At 37.5% G+C, this 17,625-nt stretch overlaps 1 protein-coding gene across 1 annotated transcript; it reads right to left on the minus strand.

Moving 5' to 3' along the window:
• Positions 1-9,186: 9,186 nt before the first annotated feature.
• LOC139687967 (uncharacterized) lies at positions 9,187-15,413 on the minus strand. The gene is made up of 6 exons (XM_071585342.1): positions 15,289-15,413; positions 14,085-14,188; positions 11,659-11,774; positions 10,208-10,359; positions 9,943-10,093; positions 9,187-9,667 (listed from the first exon to the last, which is right to left on the minus strand). Exons 1-6 carry the CDS (start codon positions 15,317-15,319, stop codon positions 9,541-9,543), a joined length of 681 nt encoding a protein of 226 aa, XP_071441443.1. The 5' UTR covers positions 15,320-15,413; the 3' UTR covers positions 9,187-9,540.
• Between the last annotated feature and the right edge of the window lie 2,212 nt (positions 15,414-17,625).

Below are 17,625 nucleotides of genomic sequence, written 5' to 3' on the forward strand. Positions count from 1 at the left end.
TTTATAATTAATAGACGAACCTCGTAATGAATAAACCACTACCATTACCAAACGTTTCGCAAGGATACCAATGCCAAGTATTCATGAACAAGAGGGTTGATATTTTTAAGGAGTTTGCATTTAAAAGGAGTGAGACCAATTGACCATCGTAAATGTCATACAATTTAGAATGTTTATGGGCTATTGAAACTGCCTACGGTGACTTATGCTGTCTTCAACAAAAATGACTAGTATGAACACATTTTTCAACATATCTTGGGGAAGTTATTTTAATTTACTTCGGAAGTAGTCCAGATTATAAGCTAAATGTGATATCAATAAATATGACCACCGTGAAGTGGACTCATTGTATGGGCTACAAAGAACCAATCATTAGAATGATTATCGAGACAATGCATCAGCTTACAAGCCCGTCATTGCAATGGCCAAAATTCTTGAATTAAAGTTTGAATTGCTATCGTACCTTGTGTTTCCTATACGCCAGATGCCGCGTGAAAAATATTCATTGTATTTGAGCAAGAGTGAAAAAGAATAGCCGTAGCTCATTAAGAAAAGGCCCCAAGTCGTCCAAAGCGGTCTCTATAATGGTATGTGACAATTTGATATACCCAGGCAACGTGGGCATCCGGAGGGGGGGCTAACTAAAATCCTCCTTCTCACTTACGGATGGTGCCTAGCTTGCACCACGTTTGGTCGTCTTGTCTTGCAACCCTGGGAAGAGGGCTTGAATCTCCTAGGGGACCTAGGTCACTCACAGGGGACCGAGGCAGGTCCGCTCCTTAGAGCATAGGTTGTAGAATGGAGGGCACTCAAATCCAGTTTCATGTACCAAGTTACCAAAGTGCAACTTTCAGAAGATTTACTTTTCACGACATATGTTTACTTATTTTGTAGGGCGTCAGTCAATGGTCATTCTAAAGTAAATTCGTTTTTAGCTAAAGTAATAAGATTTTACGTTCCACTGTACTCAGTGCCAGTGCTATGTAGTGCATCGAAACATCTCCTGACTATTAAAAATTTTTCAGAACCATGTTTTTGCAGTAGTTGACCAGGAATAACTAAGGTATATGAGTATGCATCGCTTTCTAAGTGGTTAAGTAGGCGACATGCAAGAGAAATCAATACTTTTGTGACCATATAATGGAAACGGTTGATATTTCCTAGTTATAATGCGAATTAATACTTAAAATCACCTTATTGCATAAACTGTAATTAGAATTTCAGCCTATAAAGCGTCAATTTTATAGTTATTCTTTTGGTTTTTGTGTCGTGACTTTTCGTTTACTGTTAAGGTCAAAATATTTTGTGTCTCTGAGCTCAGAACAGTGCTATGTTGTGTTACGCAACATTTCCTTGCGGTTAGAAAGGTTTCCACTAATGTTTTTACATAATTAGTCCAGGATGAAATAAGATAGGGGAGCGTGCATTATTTTCTGCGCGGATAAATAGGCTAAATGCCGGAGGTATCAATTATTATTTTATGTCTCAAAATTGGAAGTATTTGATATTTATAAGTTGGAAGGATAATTAATTTTCGAAACGAGCCAATTTACCCTGCTTATACAATCTCACGTCCCCTTCGTCGTAAGAGAACACATACCTTTATCTGGCCGGTATCTGTTGACCTTGCATACCATTTCTGCGGCACAATCGACCCTTATAAATTAAGGCCAGGGTTCCAGCAGTACCTTTCAGGATAATAATGTGAGCGAAAGTGTGTTTTATGTGAAAGCGTGAAAAAGATATTGAATATTCTTTCTGGATTGGGAGACCTCATTACTTTCCACGCCCTTCCTTGTTTTTGGTCCATGAGTTTGCGTTTTAAATTTACCCGCATCATCTTTTGACAACACATGTCCATCATACATGATGGAGCCGGTCCCGATTAGATCGTACTTAATTATGCACTTTATTAACTCTAGTCGACAGTACAGTGGTTATTTTTTGTCTATGGCATTTTCATTGGCTTTTACTTCCCCTTTGCAAATCTCTACTCTCGTATTGAACGTTTGTTTCCAATTATATTGACAGTGCCGGTAGGATAGTGCCCTCACCGTACTAGAAAAGTCTATAACTGTTCACCCGCTTAACATCATTCCGCAATAATATCACCTGCGGGCATCGAACGATGATTTATTATGGAACCTGGAGTTTAATTAACCACAGTGTTTTTGCGTTCTAATGGGAGGCAAGACGAATTTTTCATGCCTGTACGAGTACCACCTACTCTAGATTATGATCTCCCCCCGTAAACGAATTAACTAGAAAAAAAATCTTTTTCACTTCGCCGTTTAGGAAATAGAAATGATGTGAACTTGGGCACTTTGATATACTCATTTTAGCAATTTATGACCTACATACTTAAGCTACCGTTAACGTTAGCCGTAGAAAAAAATGTGACCTTGATGAGGATAGATTACGAGCATTTACGACATTACCATTTCCTAAATTCACTTGATTGAAAGATATTGATAGCATTGAAGGAATTGAAATCAAATATGGTTGCGGTGGAGGAAAGGATTTCCACGGAAAGACATAAGATTTAGGAAGGGCTTTTATAGAATAATTCTTATAGAGAGGAATTTGGCCGCAAAACTTCGTTTGAATCAGTCTTAGTTCCTACTCCAAAAATTGGAGAGCCTTTTTATGTGAAGAAAAAGCGATAAGTTTGATATCGTTCGCAGGTAAATCGGTTCTCAGGATCATCAATAATTGGATAGAAAAAAGGACAAATAATACATTTATAGCTTTTCAATTTTGTCTCAGGAAGGTAGAGACACGCATGGTAGATAGATGGATGCACTAAAGTGAATCGGATTTGACGGAGGGATGTCTTATTTGCAACCTCTTTAGTTTATGCTAATTTTTTCCCTGTCCTAAGGTGTATTTTATCAACTTCCATGAAACCCATTTGAGATTTCTGATACTCTGTAAATGACTTTTTTTCGACATCTCCGAAACATTTGAATCCGTCGGGGGTATGTCCTCATGTAAAATTAAGTTAACTATTATTAGAATTAATTTTTACCATATACTATTTTTATTATTCTGAGAAGACCAACGGTGACTAGTTTTTTCAATCTTGTCCAAGGAATCGCTAAAATTGTGAGTTCATTCTTCTGTTCCTATGGTTTGGAGACCTAATGTTGCAATGAAAGGCTATTAAACTGTACTAATTCTCAACCTTCTGGGCCTTGTATAGGAGAATTAAACCATTTTGGGCTTACTCTTAGGTTTACAGAGGCATTTATTGATAACCAATTATTATTTCGATACCAACAAATCATGTCAAATTATCACTCGTATTATCAGTATCTTCTTCCCAAATGCTTAAGTTAATTCAAAAGGCATATCATAATCATTGATGAGCAAGAGAAAAAGTGATTTCAAGAGTCTCCCCAGTATAGCAAATATTATGTTACTGTAGATTCAAATATTTTGCAATCAACTGCTGGTTGCAATTACTACGTAGCCATTAGTACTGGTTATTCTGATTAAATTCTAATACAAAAGGATAGGCACCAACGTCGTTCAGTGGAATGTCGTTATTTGGACCTCCCTTGAAAGGATCTTAGTCAAATAATGAGAAGTTGCATAATATCTATCATTTTGCCTCAAACTCAAATGAATCGTTCTCCTTCTTGGGCAATTGCAACTTTTATTTTTCTAAAGAGATCGCAATCCCTAATATCCCGGTATCCTAACCCAATTTATGTTCATCGGCGGGAGGTTTCCATATTTCATGATACGCCACTGCTATTGGCAGTGAAATAGCAAACATTACAATAAGGGTAAAAATACGTTTTTTCAATATAAAAATGTATTTTTATTTACTAGCACAAAGCCTATGAATCTAAATTTAAAAATATGACTTGGCCTTTGGCTTCACATACGATGGTACGTACTTAACAATGGGGAACAATCAATTACGTTTTTTGAAGTTTCCCCGGGTATTCCACCGGGTCAGGGGTTCTGTATTGGTCGACGTTTAGATGATCGGCTTGTGCATCGTCCTCAGGCCATGAGTGCTACTGTGCATGGGAAGGATGCCCTAAATGAATTCCTATAGCGCATGAAATGCCAGCACCCCAATATCTCCTTCACAATGGAATTGAAAATCGACGGCAAACTCCCTTTTCTAGATATCCTGATTCAACGGAAGAGAAGGGCACAATCGAACATGCGGTGTATCGGAAGCCGACGCACACTGGTCTGTCTCTTAGTGGAAAGAGCCACCACAACCCAGCCCGGCAGCGAGCAGTGCTGAGCACACTCTTCCAATGAGCCAAAGCCATCGCCGACAAAAGCAGTTTACCAGAGGAGATTTTAGCCACCTCAAGACAACCTTCCTCCAAAATGGGTATCTCTTTGGCCCTAAAAAGGTCCTTCATCCCGCAAGTGCGCACGACTCAGGAGGAAAAAGAGAAGCCAATAGCCAGGGCCTGCTTTCCGTATAAGTCCTCGATTTCCGGGAAAATATCCACGATACTGGTAAGACACAAATTTGAGGCAGCCCACAAACCACCGGGAAAAATTAGAAAGTTTCATGTCAAAGCCTAGGACCCAATCGGCTGAAAGACCCATGGCATTTACCAAGTCCCGTGTGCCTGCGGAGACGCCTACATTGGAGAGACGGGGCGGGCCATTGAGACCAATCGGGAGGCTCCTCCACCACGGACCAATTACGAGTCACCCGACCCGTGGGCTCATGTACATGGGACAGCTGAATGCGGAGTGGCACTGTGGGACCCGGGCGGGTCCACTTCTTAGGGCGTTAGGGCAGGAAGATACCTGGCCACGGACCTGCTGTGCCCGCTTTGCAGATCGGCAGGGGTGTCCTCGGTGTCCCCCATTTTCCGCCTTTCCTTCCCATAGGGACGTCTCAAGTTGCCCACACTTACTCCACTCACTCATATACACTAACGGGTATAACACTTTACTCACACCTAATTACCATTTTATTTTTTCTTTATTATTGAAACCCCACTTTTTCCCCCTATAAGAGCCTTAACTTGTAGTGGGGGTTGTTAGTCCCCTCTGCCCCCCACTTCACCTTTTCCTTTTCACTCTGGAAAGTCCTAAGTTTTACCGTTTAGGAGTTACAGTCCACCCTCCTTAAAGACGGCAACGGTGGCGACACCCGTGCAAATCATACAAACCATTGACTAAGAATCAACAGGTTGCCCTGCCTGTTGAAGTCTCCAATGCTTTTGAGGTATGCATCTCTCCCGTACTAATTTCTATTTACTGGGATTCAGCAGATGGCCCCGGTAGTTGTAATCTCCCGATTGCTGTTGAACATATTCCTGTTCATCTGTGTTTTTCTACGCTAACAGTACTCTACCGGCCCCCTTTAGCTGGGAATCCTAGCCATGGATCCCCAAGCCTCTTGCCACGGTCTGAGCCCAGTCGTTAATGACTATTCATTAACAAATACTATAGAAGCGCCATATGAACGTCCTAGTTTCACCCCTGACACCTTCAATTCCCGAATCCTCATGAACATTATCCCAAAATCCCAGCAAAATTCCAAAAAAAGTCATTGATGAACTACCCGAACGCCAGTTAAATGATCGCCGTGAGCAATCCTTCCTCTCATCAGTTAATGCAATAGGTCATCCTCCTCCGACTGATCCACCATCCCATGAACTAAGACCTGAATGTGGAGCTCTAACTACTTCTCTTCCACAATGTCCTCAGCTCAGTCTTTAAAGCACGCCTCACAAAACCATCCTGACCCTAATATTCAATCTACAAATGCATGGAAACTCTCATTTTTTATTCCGTGTGTTTAATTTGAGTTTTTTAGCAAAGGAAAGTATATTTTTCTCCATTTCTTTATCCATTTTATAGGGATGAAAATATAGATTTACAAGAACATAGAGCTATAATAAAATGATATTTTTTGAGAGTTAAGTCAATCATGTACCCAGGAAATAACAAATGACTGGCAGAAGACAAATAAAAAAGGAATGCTAATACAAATTATACAAATCAAAAGAATGCCCTGTAGATACTTAATGACTAATTTTAAGCATAGTAGCTATATATTTGCTCACCTTTAAGAAGAAAATGGTATTCCAAAGGCAAATAAATACAAATGAAATAATAATGGGAGTGCAGGTGATGAAAATGTTTAAATTAAAACATGATGCACAATTACCAGACGATTTTCAAGACAGTGGGTTCATCTAATGGTCAGCATTGCGGCTCCTGCCAAAAAGCTGTCGATTAGAGTGAAAAATTCATTTCTCGTGGTTCTTATATGTATATTTTTCATTGTAAGTGCTCCAAGTTAAGTGAATTTTATATAAAAGCCTTGAACGAGGCTTATTTTTTAAAATGTTTCTCCTGACGAGTAAACAAGTTTTCAATTGCCAGTCATATCATATCATCATATGTCAAGTCATATCTGGGCATATGCCGCAAGTTAAAGCGTCATCTTCTTCTTCCGAAGAGACTAATTCTGAAACGATTTCAAATCCTCTTCGTAATTCGAAGACCGCAAGTGCCTGTGCGGACGGAAGTAGTGACGACGGTAAAGCACTCTCCCGAACATGGATCCGGGTTCGAATCCCGGTCAAGGCGAGTGATTTTCACACTCTGAAATTGTTGCATTGAAATGCACATTAGCGGATGACTCCGTTATTAGTTAATGTTTCGGTATCTCCCGCAGTTTCTTTGGTAATTGTTGGAAGTTAAACCCAATCTGCTGATAACGTTTCTTTCACAGGGGTTTCTCAACGAGCCACTTTTTATGTGGGTCGTGTGTCTCTAGATACATATCCCAGGATATCCTAAATTTCCTATATCGGAAATTTCCTAATTATCACTTGACCTGCAATGAGTTCTCATTGAACGATGTGCATTGTTCTTTTAAAGCCAGCATTCCTCTATTGCTGTGTGATGAGCTCTTGAATTACTCAGTATGGCCCGAATGTGTTCTAGTCAGTGAAATTTCCCAACTAAAGAAGCCTTACTTGATTTCTACGGGCGACAGAGCTGAAGCAGGTGGGTAAAGTAAAAGTGCCAACATTGTCCCCAATCCCGATATTGCAAAGCCAACTGATAATGGAGGTTCAATGCTTAAAATATAAGCTGCTTAAGATAGATGTTCTATTGGATAACTTACAACCTGACTTTCTTTGTTTATGCAAGCATTGGATCACTTTTGTTGATGTCACCCATCTTTGTGTTTATGGTTATATTCCATAGTCGATATTTAATGTCGGTCTGTTTTTAAAAATGGTGGTAAAGTGATCCTGTTGAAGGATGGTTTAGTTTCCATCGCTTCGCCGATGATACCAGACTATCTAGTGTCAGAGAAAAACTTTGAGTATTCTGTGAGTTCTTATATTTGTACCAACATTGGATGTGTTGTTATTTGTGTTTATCGCTATCCACAGGGTGAATTACTAATTTTTATACAAAATCTCGATATTTTGCTTGACTATACATATGTTCAGCTGGAAACTTTAGTAACTCATTATATTGGCTGATGACTTCAATTTCAATTTACTTTGTGTCGGCAATAACCAAAAACTTTCCTCAATTAACTCAGGTCATATAACTTTAATGTCAGTACAAATCACGCCACTCCTGCTACTATTCCTCGTCAACTCTTACTCGATCTCACAATTTCAAATCTTGATCCCAACGATGTAAAATCTGAGGTTATCCACTCCGATGTATCTGATCATTATCCCGCCGCCTAATTTTCCATCAAAGCCAAACCTCTATCCGTTATGTGTGAAATTATAAGTCATTCTGTTCTCAATATTACCACGTTTATTTTTCTGCTAAATGCAGAAACATGGACTGACGTATATGTGGGCAATGACTTTGAAAAAAGTTTTCTCTCTTTTATGAAAAATTTAAATACTATTCTAATGTTGCTTTTCCTTTAGCTTCTCGCAACATTTCAAAGAGAAATAAAAAAATCAATGGATTACAGATGAAAATCGTGCCCTATCAACGAACCTCAAGGACCTAATCAACCAATATAAATCTTCTTGTAAAAAGGACCTAGAGCTTGAATACAAATCTCTCAAAAGGTCGTACCAGACCCTTCTCAATACTGCTAAACTGACATACAATATTGACAGACTGCTAAACTGCTCCAACAACTCTCGGAAAATTTGGAAGATTGTTAACGTACATGGGAAAGCCCATAAGTACCCCCCTGACCTAGAGATGGCGGTATTTGTTTGACAAATATCACTGTATTAGGTCAACCAATATTTAAGCTGAACTGGATTCTACTCAGGGTGAGTCTGTTCCTTCGTTTACAGCAGTCAAATATTGGGTAGCAGAGTTTAAACGAGGCCGTACGAGCTGTCAAGACGAGCATCGCATTGGTCGACCAAATGAGGTGACGACTCCAGAAACGGTGAACAAAATCCACCGAGTGACACTGGATGATCGTCGACTGCCCGTGCACGAGCTAGTAGACATAGTAAGCATTACAAAAGTACGGTTTATCGCATATTAACGGAAATTTTGAACATGAGAAATCTGTGTGCAAGATTGCTGCCGCGTTTGCTCACACTCGAGCAGAACCAGTTTCGTGAAGATGTTTCAATTGAGTGTTCAGCAAAGTTTTAAGCAACAAAGCAGAATTTACGCGCCGTTTCATAACCATGGTTGAAATATCGGTCCATTACGTCACGCCTGAGACAAAGAATGTATTCTATTTGTTACCCCTCTTACAATCTTTCATTTACAAGGGAAGTGTGATTCCTGTGATATGTGCTACAATAAAATATTAAATGTGCTCAATATTAAAAAAAACTAAATTAATATTAAAACGCATGTTTTACTTCATCGCTTCCCTTGAAAGTTGCTTATCTTTGATGAATAGTTTCCTTATCCTAATTTCCGACCAGCTACCCATAAATTGAAGATAAGGACAATTGAAAAAACCTAAATTTGATGCTTATGTCAAGATAAAAATTTTCATGAGCATAAAAGACTTTAGATTCCGAGTATTTTAGAGAGGACTAATACGAAGAGATGAATTCCATATATTTTAATGCGGTGAGGTTCGAGATTAGCACGTAAAGTAAAAGAATTAAGATGAATATGAAGGGTTTCAGAGAAACTATCGGTCATATCACTACCAAAAAAAAGTATTTACGATAGAAAAAGAGTTGTGTTTAATAGGTAAAAAATGAAGATATGCACAATATGTCTTAGGTAATTTCTTTCATTATAAATTGTTTGGTTTAAATCTCAATATCAACATTCGACATTTTCCTGGCATTTGTGAAGCATTGTAAGCTAATAAGTATTTTAAATAAAAATTATAACCTTATTGAAGAAAAGTGTGTTTTTCAAAGCATCCACAACATTGTATTATTTAGAAAAATTATTGGTAAAACCCTTATTAATAATGCCAAACAAAATATGAGGAAAATCATTGGTCAACCACTGGTTGATTACAAAGATATAAATGCATATTACTTTACAGTAAGAAATCCTTAGATAGGTCTGCTAAATTTTCCAAATATCAGTGTTTTTTATGCACATTTCTTCCTTTCTTCATAAATATTGAGAACATGGCTCCATATTTCTTAATTTAGTCATTAAGATGGATACAGAATCTTGGACATCTATTGAACATGATTTAACACTTTTCTCGGCGCATTCCAGGAAGTCCAGCATTTTCCTGTAGCAATGTGTTAATGAAAAGGTACAATTATTTGTCAAATTGGAAAGGTTTTCAAAAGATTTCTATGAATAAATAACTTTCCCCCACTTTGCTAAAAACTTAAAATTAGCATTCATCAAATAAAGATATTAATTGTTCTTTTAAAGAATTAAGCTACTATTGGTAGAAGAAGCCATTCTACAACCATGGTAGAAGACCCTTAATAAATACTTGCTGTTATGGTAGCTTAAGAAAATATTTGAAAAAAGTGCGCCTCTTTTGGCCATACTTACTGACAAATGTTATCTTTTGTAAAAGCTTCAATTTCTGGATCTGCAGTGTCACAGTAAGCAACACTCTCTAAGTCATTCACCATTCCCAAACGAACTCTGCATTCCTGCTCACCCTTTTGAATGCAGTTTTTATTATCTTCATCGTCATATACTGAAATGTGCAATAGAGTAAATGAGAGAAGATGCAAATATATTAATAAAAACAACTGTGCATTACAGCAGACTTAGTTTCATTCATGACTATTTTAATCAAGTAACTTGCTACCAGTAATCATTTTCCCGTCATTATCACAAATGGTTGTAAGCGCTGTTTCGGCAAACTTTTCCACAAATGGAATCATGTGAGCTGACCTATTGGAGAGTAACTGCAGGGACAAGGCGGACTCCCTAAAGCACTCCATGATATTTTCTTGCTTTCTGCGATAAAATAGGTACAATATTAGTTTTTAATACATGACATAGATGCAAATAAAATTAATGATAAGCGTTTGGATATTATTAATGATAATTAAACTATTATTGTCATTATACGTTGCAAAGTATTAATATCTAATTAAAACATAAACCATTTCTTTACATTACCATGTGGACCATGTACTTCAACATTTAAAAACGACTGTTTCTTCTATTCAATGATTCATCAGATCTTTATTACCTGTTTCTACTTACGAGCGTCACAAATTGCCATTTGACTGTCTCTCCACTTCGGGTAATAACCTTGCTTCTAAACCTCAAAAAAGCCACACTACCTGTTAATATATACTTCAGTCTCATTCTTATCTCAATCGAATATCTCACACGTACTCTGTACCTCGTCGTGCAATTACGAGCAATTAAATATGGATTCCAGAGATAAGCTCTTTCCCAAATTATTTTTTTCCCATTCTATCCTTAATAATTCCTAATCTATACGCATAATCTACATCAAATCCTTGATTGGATCATTTATTTATGCCGTCAAATTCATTTACAAGGAGCATGATTAAAATATATTTCTGCTAAAATGTGTTGGAGAAATTATTTGTAATGCATTTTGCATATTAGGAGCAATTTGTCACCATTCAATTTATCACTGGAGCAGAGCCCCTCTCACTCCCCTTCCCTTCCGTATCTCTTTCATTGTTCCCGGAAATAGATAATTCAAACATTTTTAAAAGATTTCAGTTGACATTAAAGGAGATTTCAGAGGGGATCCGTCATGTATGTTTTCCATTAATATTTTCCTCATCTCTGCATAAGCAGAAGTTTGTCAGCATGGACGGGCGAGTGTGTGAATGAGTGCGAATGCACATGTAACAAAGTGATACGTGTGTGGATGAATCGAGCAACGCTTTAGGAACAATATTCTTCAGCCCCACATATCCTGTTACATTCAAGTTAACTGTTAATCTGCTCTCAGTTTGGGAAATGATAACAGCTGCCTATATTGTTTCTAAATGAACTGATTTTCAGGTGGAAATGCAATTTACTTAGTTAGGATCCTTTGATGCATTTAAAGACTGCGACTTCATAAATCATTGCATGCCATGATTACAAAATACTAAATCATCTATCAAAACTTAATTGTTTTAGGGGATTTCATTGGGAATTTTTTTTTAATTTAAGACAATATAAACTACAGTTTAAGTCGCACATTTGTACAAAAGAAACCTTTTTTCTAAAGAATAATTGCGCGAAACACAACTTACCATTTTTTTACGAAGAACATTTTCTCACCTGCAGGAATGCATGCACTCGACGCAATTAATCTTGTTATACATCCGCCGCGTCTCATTCAATTCTAAGGCTGTAAAGTGACTGGAAGTGCACTCTTCGAATACATCTCTTTGGGCCTGAAATTAAAAAGTATTATTCGTGTTAACTATTAAAAAATACGATAATTATTTTTATGAATTAGGAACATTTCAATATTATTACTATTGAAAATCTTCTTCTCCCATTTATTATCTCAATCAATGATGCCCCTGAATATGCATGTTAAAATCCCTCTCTTTCATGTGTCCGGCAACAAGCTACCTGAGAATATACTCCCATCACTTGAAAAACCTCCAGTCTACGCAATGCAAAGCATAGCAATGCGTCAAAAATACACCATATCTCCCAAATACTAGAACATAAACCTTCTTTTCGCAATTGTTTAGGGATTATTGATATCAGAAAGTTCAACAGAATTGAAATGTCTCTTGTAAAGATATCGTGCATCTATCGAAAGAGGCACGACATGTATATGTAATAAACTTTCAGATGTTTTAAAGCGTACTTGTGCTTTCGACTTATTCCTTGAAATAATATTCTATGCAAAAAAGGTGATGTTATTCCACTGTAGTATAGAAAATCCCATTTAGGTGTAAATGAATGTATGTAGCTAGTCAATATGTATTAATATTCTTATTCAGAGGCATCATTAATTTAGGATTTGTGAAGTTAACCTTGACTTAAATTTATGGGTGGGTTTTGACATTCTCTGGCACTCATTAGCAAAGACCCCCGACGACGTTTGATTGCATCAATCAATTAAATACAATGCTATTAAACATTTTAATTGTTGAATTCGGAATGAATTTTCAATTCGATAAAGTAATATCGATAAATTCCATGCAAAATTTTGTTGGTCAATCGGGCAATATAACAGATAGCATACATAAAAACGAAGTTTCATAAGTTCCTTGTAAAATGAGACAACTCCGGGAACGCGTTCTTTCGGCGCCTGGCCGAGTAATTTGAAAACGCAAATGTAGATTTTCCTCACCAAATATAAGTGACTTGTCATCGCCAAAGTTTTTCCTCCATAATTGTGATGCACAAACTGAGCTCCGGCACTTCTTTTTGCGGCGTCCTCTGACCAAACGTGTTGGTTATTTTCTGATTAAAAGAAATTATGCATAATACGAGTAATTTATACATTATTCATGAACGCTACAAAAAAAAGTTTCGATGAGTTTCGAGACTACGATAAAACGAGTGAAGTAAATTAAATGCGAGGCCTGTTCAGATGGTATCCAGTCCTGCAATATTTTGTGAACAATAGCCTTCTTAGCACAAGGAGGCTTTAGTTTCATTTAAATGACTCCTCTTGAGGCGTCACACACACATATCCCAGCGTCTCTTTATATTTTCAAAACAATAGGCACAGTCCTCTTTTGGAATGGTTATCAGTAGCCTCATAGCATTCTCTTTTATGTCCCAGCGTCGTGAATGTAGACCTGCAGTTGTAGGGGACTTGCTCCAAGCCGCATCCGATGACACAGATTTTCTAAAAACGGTCCTAACTAAAGGTGAGTTACTCACTCATAAGTGTACGCCTTTTCACCCTGAAACAAAAAGCCTAGTCTTGCAACAGTCGGATGATGAGATAAGGCAGATTGCGACGAGATGACCATTCCGAAAAAGGAATACTCTGTCTGTTATGAAAATCAGAAGGGACGCCCAGTAAGTGACTGAGATCCAAAGGGAACATTCCGAAGGACTCACTGCTCTAGGAAGGCTATTTTTATCAAAATAATGCAAGGCTGGATATTTTCCGGACAGACCTCGTATTAAATATGTTATTAGATAAGAAAAAATATTATAATTTTCCTTTGCTTTTGTTGCACAAAGGTTGTACTATATTTAAAAAAAAATCATGATTTGTTTTCTAGCATTAGATTATTTAATGTATGTACTTGCAATAGCTGAAGATTTTAAATGGCCCCTTCTTGTTAAGAAAGATGGCATTTTCGCACTACTTAAATTATTGCACGCATCTCATTATTTTGGTCCCCTCGAAAAAAGGTGACCAGTTGCAGATGTTGTTGATATCAACCGATTCTTTCACTCTACTCGAATGGATTTGAAGGTTTTGGTCTAAAGGTGATCTAAACAAATACTTTATAATTCATGCATTCATCTATCCTCTAGGAAGGAAGCGGATAAAACTGCAGTGCTCATATAGATGGACAATACTTGCTCCCATTACCATACTGCGATGCAACCACTTCCCGGGCGATTGCGAACATGCAAACAGCTCGCTCCTCTGATAATACTCGACTGATCCCTGGTACTTTCCGGACTCTTTACTACTCATTCTTATACATGTAATCATGATAACATAGTGACATAATTTGTTGTACCAATATTTAAAAGAGTATTTAAGAAATACTTACTCGAATCTTACTTCGGCATTCGAAATATTCTTTCCAATGCTCGTATTCCAGCGATGATTCAAATGAATCAGATAGTACAATTGTTGAAAATGTAATAAAAACACCTGACAAAGGAAGAACATGGATCATCAATAATATTCGTCCTGGACACAATTTCTCTATCCCTCCATTCCCCTTTATTCCCGCGCGCAATATTGCTCTTCAAACTGTTTTTCGGTGTCAACCACACAAGAGGTAAGTTTTTCCTTTCCCCATTGTTAAGGGATTAAATTGATTGAAGATCATTATTTATAAATGCAATGAAAATAGAAATGGATTAAAAACCAGAGTGAAATTTTAATGTCGAAAAATAGGGAAACCATGGTCGCAAACCGAAATGGATGTAACTGAAAAAGTGTTAGATAATTACTTTGTGACCAATAAACCACTTGCCTCGGGTGACAGAAGAAAAATAACTTATTTTCAGACGAAATACAAACATACACATTAAAGGTTGTTGGTATATGTACATAAAAATGCTAAGGAATGAACTCCAGCGGAAAACTAAGTCATTTAAATAGGGTCAGGCAGAAAAAAACATTTCGAAGAGAAACCGTAATTCACCAGAATTCGGCCAGAAACGATGAACAGGAATCGGTGAAAGTATGAAAGTATGTTATAACCATATTTAGAATCAATTTTCTCTCTACTCGTCAACCATATTATTTATGTTTTAAATTTAACCGATAATATAATTTTACATTCAATTTTGGAATACTTGAAAGCCAATGGTAATTTTCTTTTGAGACAAATTAAAGTGTTATTCTTAAATACTCACAAAGCATATGGTGTCTATTTTTATAGTCAGCGGTATTCACTAGTTTTATCATTTATCATATGGAAAATTTCTTAGAGAAATGATTTAAAACACAACAACCAAGAATCTCATCACCGTTAAAGTAAAATATTGGGCAACTTAGTGTCGATGGATTCTATTCTGCTCCAAAGCAAATGCAATATTGGTCCCATAATATTCTTATTTCGTGCAAAAAAGTACGCCGCAAAAATCCATAGCTACCAAATAAAGTAGTTACTGATCTATCATCAAAATAACGAGGTAGAAGAAAATGAGCAGAAAAGTCCCATCTCTTCATATTAATATATATAACACCAGAATCAGACATTTTTAGAGATATTTGGGCGAAGAGCAACAAATATTACTTACCAAAAGTTATCAATAGGCTCAGCGACGACATCTCACTTAGTGGCTGGTGATATTAGTTAAGAACTTAGGCCGTTTTCCGATGAGATGAACGGTTAAAATGCTTTCAATTCAAAATGGTGAGAAATTACTAAACGCGCTCTTCTGGACTTGAAACTCAATCTAATGATCTCTGACGATGAGGATATTATTGCCGACATCACCGTCGATAGGTCGTGATCTGAAGATATTAAAAAGAATAAATGAAAACGCAATACCCTCTTAGTTCACAAGCAGTGCACTCCAACATTTCTTATCCTCGCCTATAAAGAGGAAACCTAACACCCAACTCCACTGAAACTCTTCTACAAATCCGCATAAATGTCCCCTTATTAATACCGTCCAACATCTTTACTATTTTCCTATCTCTTCCTCGATTATAATCAATTCCCATTTCGTCCCTAAAAATTTTCCGTAATTGCAAACCCTTGGATTAAATGATCATCCGTAAATCTGGATTAATCAGTTTCCAACTACTTTCCAATACTTCTCTCAGCCCTTCCCAAGATATTGTTACCATTTTCTGCTCAAATATATATGCTAAAATTATGCCCAATCCGTCGTTTCATTATTCATTCCTCAAACATCGCACGAAAACCATATTTTAAGATCTAAAGTTACCAACTAAAAGTTAGTTCCAGGTTTCTAAAAAAACCCTTTTCCCAAAATGAGTTTCTCTACGGATCGCATTTCTCTGTTCATGCCCACCTTAGTGGTGTCAAGGGAGAAAATTTGGTAACCATAAAAAAACGGAGAACGAACTCCATGTCTTGTCCATACTCATCAAATGAGGATGGACAAGTGGGCATAGCTGGAAATCAGGAAGAATTTAAACACGGAACCAACCAATCACCTTTCCTGACGCTTAACACCCCTCAGAAATAATAGATGGTTTATTGGAATATCAGGGGTTTCTTGAAGAGTCGAAGAATTATATTGCTGTTCAGTCTCTTGTCTATTAATATCTCAAAACGGTAGAATAACGACCTCGTAACTCCTTTATCCAATCACGGCTATGATGCCACATCTCTTCGAACACCTTCTTGATTCACTTCGAATTAAACTAACCAATTTTCCCTCCCTGCCTTATTTAATGGCTATCCTGTTGTCTTCCTCTCAATCGTCCCCATCATAATTTCGTCCCATATTCCTCAACAGCGTTTCAATGACCACCCATCGACCCTACGGCAGTCAATTCTATCGCTGAGATCTCTTTAATGACCCACACAATGTAAGTGGGGGGCGTTCAGAACAATTCAAACCGATTCATTCTTCTCTATTATTGGGAGTACATGGTCAACATGGCTGGAGAGTTAATGGTAAATCAGTGAAAGAGTATGCAAAAATTTGAGAACTGTGCACACATTAGTTTTACATGTATCTGCCTGCCTTAAGTAGCTAACCTATACACACGTCGGCATCAGGCTGGACTACGTGGATCTGGCATGAGAGAATACTAGGTATTTTATAATAACGTTTTATATGGAACAACTAGTTTCAACACATATTACGACTAAGGCCTGATGATGACGCATATGCATTCAAACTAGTTGTACAAAATAGAAAGCGAGGGGAAATAACCTAGTATTCTTCTTTCATTCTAGATAATCTATTGAATTCCATGAGCTAAGTTCATAACTTTGAAGGAAAAACGAAAAAGTACCCTCAAAAACATTAAAAAAAAAATAATAACGAAGTAATGATATATGTATTTTGCTGTTTCAGACTTCACTTCGTGGAAGTATTTATTATCCTACGAAACAGACTTCGTACTTTTCCACAGATATTCATCGTAAGGTCCAATAAACAGTGCAATAACTTATTAATTTTTGCCATTTTAATACGCAACCACATATGCCAATGATGTCCACATGTATATGATGAAACCGCTCTGTCGGAAGAGGGAAACTCCCGACAGGTGAATGGACGTGGCGATGAATTTTGCACTATTGGCATTCCAAGCACGATCGGGCCCAATTGCGGCAATCTTTAAGTAGGGAGGGCCACACGAAATGCTCGGCAACCAGCTTGACAAAGGTTCAGATGCCAGGGTGTGCACGGGAATGTAGCATGTTAAACTCACATTTGCGGAATGGGGCTGTTAGGTATGGTCGTACCGTGTCGGATGAAGTGTCACAATACACTTCCACGTTCGGCCGGGGACCTTTAACTTTTTTAGACACAAAGAGGAGTCGGGTGTCAGGAACTGCTGCATCTCATCTGCATTTACGGTAAAATACCTAGGTGTCACATTCACAAAAGACTTAACTTGGGGGACTCACATACGTAAAGTCTGCGGTC

Source organism: Hetaerina americana, unplaced genomic scaffold, assembly GCF_022747635.1.
Source record: "Hetaerina americana unplaced genomic scaffold, ioHetAmer1.1.p SCAF_2, whole genome shotgun sequence".
Classification (NCBI taxonomy): Eukaryota; Metazoa; Arthropoda; class Insecta; order Odonata; family Calopterygidae; genus Hetaerina; species Hetaerina americana.

Excerpts from the sequence above, each read along its gene's own strand:
- LOC139687967 (XM_071585342.1), bottom strand. The coding sequence starts at position 15,319 with ATGTCGTCGCTGAGCCTATTGATAACTTTTG. Across the intron at positions 11,775-14,084 it reads AATGCCGAAGTAAGATTCGA|GCCCAAAGAGATGTATTCGA; the intron begins GTAAGTATTTCT and ends TTTTAATTTCAG. Across the intron at positions 10,094-10,207 it reads TGACGGGAAAATGATTACTG|TATATGACGATGAAGATAAT; the intron begins GTAGCAAGTTAC and ends TGCACATTTCAG.